The 7,149-nt window shown below is 41.2% G+C and overlaps 1 protein-coding gene across 1 annotated transcript; it reads left to right on the forward strand.

Moving 5' to 3' along the window:
• The first annotated feature begins 4,965 nt into the window (after positions 1 to 4,965).
• On the forward strand, positions 4,966 to 6,190 carry TCIM (transcriptional and immune response regulator). Its single transcript, XM_026683985.2, has one exon. It carries the CDS (start codon positions 5,072 to 5,074, stop codon positions 5,357 to 5,359), a length of 288 nt encoding a protein of 95 aa, XP_026539770.1. The 5' UTR covers positions 4,966 to 5,071; the 3' UTR covers positions 5,360 to 6,190.
• The last annotated feature ends 959 nt before the right edge of the window (positions 6,191 to 7,149 follow it).

Raw genomic sequence — 7,149 nt, forward strand, 5'->3', positions numbered from 1 at the left:
ATAGTCAAATGGGGTCTTAGAACCCAGAACATAGAATAATAGGGTTGGAAGGGATCTCTCGGATGTCGTCTACTCCAACTTCTACTCCAAGTTTTGGTTGCCAAAGGATCTCAGAGTCCAAGTGGACAACCATATAAAAAAGCCAGAGTTCTAGGCTGCATTAACAGAGGGATAAAATCAAGATCCTGTGAAGTGTTAATACCACTTTATAAGGCTTCAGTAAGGCCACAGTTGGAATACTGCATTCAGTTTTGGTCGCCATGATGTAAAAAACATGTTGAGATTTTAGAAAGAGTGCAGAGAAGAGCAATAAAGAGGATGAGTGGACTGGAGGCTAAAACATACCATGAACAATTGCAGGAAATGGGCATGGCTAGTCTAGTGAAGAGAAGGTCCAAGAGAAACAGGATAGCAGTCTTCCAATATCTCAGGGGCTGCCACAAAGAGAGTCAAGCTATTCTCCAAAGCCCCTGAGGGCAGGACAAGAAGCAATGGATGGAAACTAATCAAGGAGAGAAGCAACTTAGAACTAAGGAGGAATTTCCTGACAGTGAGAACAATTAATCAGTGGAACAACTTGCCTCCAGAAGCTGTGAATGCTCCAACACTGGAAGTTTTTAAGAAGAGATTGGACAACCATTAGTTTGAAGTGGTCTAGGGTTTCCTACCTAAGCAGCGGGTTGAGACTGCCAATAATCCTAAAATTGTGGGTGTCCCACCATTGCATGGCAGCCTCTCTGTTTGATTAAAAAAACAGAAAGTGCAGCTTCTTGGGGTGCCAATTTTATGTAATATCAGCTTCTGACTGGATTGGGGAAATTGGACGGTTCTTATCTTTTGATTAAAGAGTCTTGCCAAGGTCTCGGGACAATTAATCTATTGTTCAGAAAAGTCACCTTTTAGAGTTGTTTTGAGTTCAACATTGGAGGAAGAAAAAAAATGTGATGAAGTATTTTTCAGAGAGAGAGAGGAAAATAAATGGTCAAAGGCTCCCCTGTCTGTTACTTGTTTATTCATCTTTTTTTCCCCTAAAATATGAGTATGAATATGCCACTGTTCAAGCCAGAACTTTCACAGAATGACACGCAACAGCTAAAAATACACCAAGGTCATATATCAGGATAAAATGAAGACGCTGGAAGCCTAGGGAAGGCTTGGAAGAGAGACGGGTAACTGATTGAATCAAATAACATAAAAATTAAGGAAGGAAGGAAGAAGGAAGGAAGAAGGAAGGTAGGAAGAAGGAAGGAAGGTAGGAAGAAGGAAGGAAGAAGAAGGAAGGAAGAAGGAAGGAAGGAAGAAGGAAGGAATGTAGAAAGAAGGAAGGAAGAAGGAAGGAAGGAAAATGGAAGGTGGAAGGAAGGAAACTGGAAGGTAGAAGAAAGAAGGAAGAAAGGAAGGAAGGTGAAAAGAAGAAGGTAGAAGGAAGAAGGAAGGAAGAAGAAGGAAGGAAGAAGGAAGGCAGATGGAAAAGGGTAGGAAGGAAGGTGGAAGGAAGAAGGAAGGAAGAAGGAAGGAAGGTAGAAGGAGAAAGGAAGAAAGGTGGAAGGAAGAAGGAAAGAAGGAAAATGGAAGGTGGGAGGAAGAAAGCTGGAAGGTAGAAGAAGGAAGAAAGCAAGGAAGGTGGAAGGCAGAAGGAAAAAGGCAGGAAGGATGGTGGAAGGAAGAAGGAAGGAAGGAAGTGGAAGGTGGAAGGAAGGAAGGAAGGAAGGAAATATGTGGTCGATATAGTTTAAAATGACTAATGGCAGGGTTAGGTGTGCTTATCCTCTGATATCTGTAACAGCTTTGGTTGGGCACCCTTATCATTTCTTGGCATAATTGTTTTAGGTAAAAGGCTCTGCTGGGCAGCATTAGTAATGATCAATGAGTTCTTGAAGATGACATATCCTGAGAAATATGCTAGGACTCTTCCTTCTCTGGAGGGTCACCCCAAGGGTGTACGTAAAGCCAAGATAAAGGTAAATGGGAGGGTATCTTGATTTAAGAGTCCTCCCAAGGCCTTTTGACCGTTAATTCACCTCAGCAAGTCACAGCAGACCTTCTCCCCCATATATTAAATTCATTTCAGCCTTCCATGTCAAAAAAAAAAGGAACCCGCACAATCATTCTGAATTATTTATTTGCTTGCTCACCTGTTTCCCTGTCTGAATTTCATTACAAATTCTTTTCGTTGGCATTCTGCATCACGAACGATAAAGAGTTCATGGTACCAGCCAAAGGCTGGTCCGAAAATGATTAGAATCGCCAAGTCAAAGTAGAACATGGAACATCAGAGTTGGAAGGGACCCTAGGAGGTCTTCTAGTCCAACCCTCCCCCCCTGCTCAAGCAGGAGACCCTAGGCCATTTCTGACAGATAGCAGCCCAGTCTCTTCTTAAAAGCTTCTCCCCACCACCTGTGAGTGCAACTTCTGTTCCAGTTGGTTGATTGTTCTCACCGTACTTGCAGGCCTTGGCCTTCGTAGAGGTCCCATTGGAGGTTTCTCCCAGTTACTTGCAGATGTATTCGGAGTTTTACCACTCCCATTATTCCCAACCATTAGAATCATGGAAGCTGCATTTTAAATGCATCTGCAGGGTTTCACATTGGCTAGTCTATAACTTTCTTTTAGCTTAATGAAAAGAAGGACTAAGGGTGACATAATAGCAGTCTTCCAATATCTAAGGGACTGCCCTATAGAAGAGGGAGTCAAGCTATTCTCCAAAGCCCCTGAGGGCAGGACAAGAAGCAACGGATGGAAACTAATCAAGGAGAGAAGCAACTTAGAACTAAGGAGGAATTTCCTGACAGTGAGAACAATTAAGCAGTGGAACAACTTGCCTCCAGAAGCTGTGAATGCTCCAACACTGGAAGATTTTAAAGAAGAGATTGGCCAACCATTTGTCTGTAGTGTTGTAGGGTTTCCTGCCTAGGCAGGGGGTTGGACTAGAAGACCTCCAAGGTCCCTTCCAATTCGGTTATTCTATTCTGTTATGCGTTTGCTAAAAGAACAACGGGGACAGTAGTCCAATCCATCTGGAAGATGCCATGTTGGAGATGCTTGGAGTTTTAGCTGAGTACTGACATTAGGCTAAGCCATAAGTGGGCATAGTTGCTTGGAGTTTAGTGCGTTTGTGAATTTGGCCACTGCAGCTGCAAAACAGGTTTACTGCTTTTGTGAACTCTGCCTTCATGATCACAGGATAACACAAAAGAGTTTCCCAACAGCAGGCGTTACTGATAGATGGCCGAAGGGCTGTTTTTCTGTCTCAGATTTCCCATCTTTCTGGTTTAGGGCTTTTGTCAAGCTTTTGACCATACTTTCCTTATCCAGGGAAGGAAAAAAAAATGTTCTTGTCATTTGACGATAAAGATTTTTAATTAAAAAAATCTTGTAGAGGTGGCTTGAGGAGATGGTAGGGCATAAAGTGGAATATAAACCGGAATTTTTCCTATTGAACAGAAAAATACAATAAAGAGGAGATCTATTTAATAATACATGTGATTATGGCTGGAAGGTTAGCCTTTGCTCAAAAGTGGAAAGATAAAGAAATTCCCGATGAAAGTGAAGTAATAAAAAAAAGAGATGGATATGCGCTCAGATGGATAAATTAACTTTAGAAATGAAAGATAAAGACGAGACAGAATACTATAAAGTATGGGGTAAATTCTATCAATGGTGGGTAAAAAGGAAGGATCTAGAATCAAAAGAGAATAGGGTTAGCAGAATGGATGATTAGAATTAGAAAATATTGTATACTTGTATAAATGTATAAATGTATATAAAACATGTATTCCATGCCGTAATATGTATGACAAACAGGACTGTCGGGACAATCACTCCACATCCAATGTTTTTAATAATTTACTTAATAAAACTTTAATAGAAAAAGATTTTTAATTCAAGCGACAGGAGGAGTCATGATAATGAGAGAGAGAAACCTGGTTTCTTAAAAAATAAATAAAAAGCAGAAACAATCCAGGGAACGAAAGGAATTTATTATGCTCAAAATGGCATACAGCTTGTCAGGATCTCAGCTTGGCTGAAAGCTTTTGGGAAATCAATGACTTTTTCGAACAGCTGCCTTCTACTCATGTGGGGATTATAATTCCCAGCATGCTGGCGGAGAATGCTGGAAGTTGTAGTTCCAACACAATTTAAGACTGCAAAATAGGAAGGCTGCGTTGGAATTCTGTGGTGAATAAGGGATATTTACAACAGAGCTTAAAGACATGGAATCCAAGAGCATCACCAAATTTTAATTAGGGTGCCGGAAAAAATCTGTTTTGTTTTGTTTTTTGCTTTTTCCAGGAGTGGCAAACATCTGATGTTCCTTGGACTCAGGCTTATGAACATTAGCTATTTCTTGATTTCTGTCCCTCCTGAATGTTTTGAGACTTTTCTAGCCTAAAAAAACCAGGCATCTGTTTACAAAAAGTGTGCTTCAAAAAGCCACGTATGGAGAGTAAAAGCCCTTCAGAATGCATACGTAAACATGAGCCTTCGTGCACTTCATATTTAAAGCAAATATTTAAAGCATGCCAAAATTAAATTATACCTTGCATAATGACTGAAGACTTGGAGGGAAAAGATTCGCTTGGAAGCTTTTGTCCCTCTTAATTATTATTTTTGGGGTTCTTGTTTTCTGTGCCTTTCATCAATCTACCAAAGCTAATTTGTTCAGTTGATAAGCAAGCAATATTTTCCTTGCCCTGTTTCACTGCAGAAGTTAGAGAGAGAGAGAGAGAGAGAGAGAGAGAGAGAGAGAGAGAGAGAAGGAGTGTGGGGGAGAGAGAGGGATGGAGACAGAGAGAGAGGCAGACAGAGAGAAAGAGAAAGAGGGAAAGAGAGCGAGGAGAAAACTGGCAGCTCAACTGTTAAACTGGCCTTTGATGACTGGATGTTGAACTGGGTGTGATGTCATCATTGTAACACGAGCTTCCTGCTCAGCCTTTCGGCTGCCTTTAAATAGCAGTGCCCTTCCCAGGAGTTCTCTACTACGGGCAATCCACTCACCAGGCCAACAACCTACAGCTGCCTCTCTGACATCCTTGGAAGTGGTGAGGAGCCAACCCCGTGGCCAGCCAGCATGTCCACCTCCCTGAGAGTGAGCCCCTCCGTTCACGGCTATCGTTTCGACACCGCCTTGCGTAAGAAAGCCGTGCCCAACATCTTTGAGAACCTAGATCAAGAGACACTGGAGAAACTCTTTAAAAACTCCGGGGACAGGAAAGCCGAGGAAAGAGCTAAAATTATCTTGGCCACTGACCAAGACCTGGAGGAGAAAGTGAGATCCCTCATGGCTCTGAAGCAGAGAACCCGAGAGAAACTTTTCCAGTTCCTGAAGTTCGGGAAACATTCCATCAAAATCCACTGAAGAGCCACAAAAGCAAAGATGGTGACCCAAAAAACCAAAGCCAAACCAAAAAGTATATTGCACTGCTCTTCTGCTGGTGTCATCCTTTTCGCCCGCCAGCATCTCCAAACGCCTGGTACGAGACGGAGGATGCTTGGACGTGTCAGTCATGGGTCGTTCAATCCTCACTGACTATGTGTGCGCTTCTTCTGCAGACTCCAGCTTGGAACAATCCAAAGGGAGTCCCTCCTCAAACGATGAAAGCAGCAAATCCTGAGCCACAAGGATGGGAAAGTGGTGGAACGGACAGCTGCAACTTTTTTTTTCTGGCAGCATGGAGGGAGAAGAGACTCTGTGTGATTTTTCTCCTGGACTAAACTGTCTGCTGCCTGGACAGCCTTTCTGGACACGTGTTTACTGAATGTGCACAACCTTCCATAAGGTGCTTTTCTCTCCTCTGCTGGGATCACAGGAGATCAGACAGCAATCCTCGTTTATCCCTTTGCATTTGCTAAAAAAATGCACCAAATGCATCTCATCTGCAACTCCTCTCCTGAGTGAGAATTTTATTTCAGGACAGTGTGAAACAATCCTGTTTCTCTTCCATTTCTTCAAATGGGTTGCACAAACTTTTTTTTTTTTAAAAAAACTTTCCTTCTGACTTCCTGAACTACGAAAGTCTCTTTGAGACACAAAATTCACATTTTTTGTGTGTGTTTTTTGTTTACTCTTTTCTGCCATAATCATGAACTTAACAAAGTAATAAGCTATGTTGATGATGCTGTAGTAATGGGCATTAATTTATTGCATATGCTGCATTGTGGAACGAATAAATTATAAAGTTGATATAAATTGCTCTGGATTTGAAATGCTTTATTTGGCAAGTGAAGTTGGTTTTAAATTTCCTGAAACTTCTTTCCTTTGAAATGCCAGATCAATATAACATCGGATAGGGATGTTTCAGAACAGAAAACCATTTTTTTTTAAAACAAAATGAAATATCTTTTTATTTATTGTAGTAGATGAAAATTATAAAACGAAACACTAATAAGTCTTCTTTAAAGTAAACTGCAACGAAGATCATTTTCAGAATCTTTTTCTAAATACCAGCCCTCAAAATGCTGTCAAAATTGAGATAATTCTGAGCATATGCAAAGTAAATTTCATTATGTATGTTTAAGAAACACTAGCCCTGATGCATCTGAATTTAAAAATTAAATGATTTATGTTTGTTGAATCTTCCCAGAAGGCTGTAATCACTTTTCCTTCTCTTTGCCTTTGAACCCCTGGTTATCTCTTCAGGCTACGGGCCTCAGAGAGATTACATCACCAAAATTTCACTACTTTAGCTCCCTTGTTGCAATCTTTTAAGTGCTCAACCTGTTAAAAAGGTTTGAAGTACAAACACAGAACATAGAATAACAGAGGTGGAAGGGATTTTGGAGACCTTCTCATCCAATACCCTGCCGAAGCAGGAGATCTTATACTATTCTGGATAAATAGCTCCAGATCTACTTCTGAAGGCAAGCCATTTGACTGGTTAATTGTTCTCACTGTCAAGAAATCTTTCCCTTTTCTAGGTTGGATCTCTCCTTGTTAAGTTTCCATCCATTGCTTGTTGTTCTGCCTCCAGGTCCTTCGGATAACAGATTGACCCCTTTTTCTTTATGGCAGCCCCTCAAATATTGAAACACTGCTATCCTATTTTCCCTAGTCCTTCCCCCCACCCCTAAACTAAATATACTCAAAGATTACTCCCATTGTATAGTTGAGGTTCAGGGGGGCTCAGGGTTTCCCCAAAGAAAACTGAG

The sequence above is a fragment of the Notechis scutatus genome, chromosome 7 (assembly GCF_049901735.1).
Source record: "Notechis scutatus isolate UNSWTSFEM ecotype Mainland chromosome 7, rNotScu1.2, whole genome shotgun sequence".
Lineage (NCBI taxonomy): Eukaryota > Metazoa > Chordata > Lepidosauria > Squamata > Elapidae > Notechis > Notechis scutatus.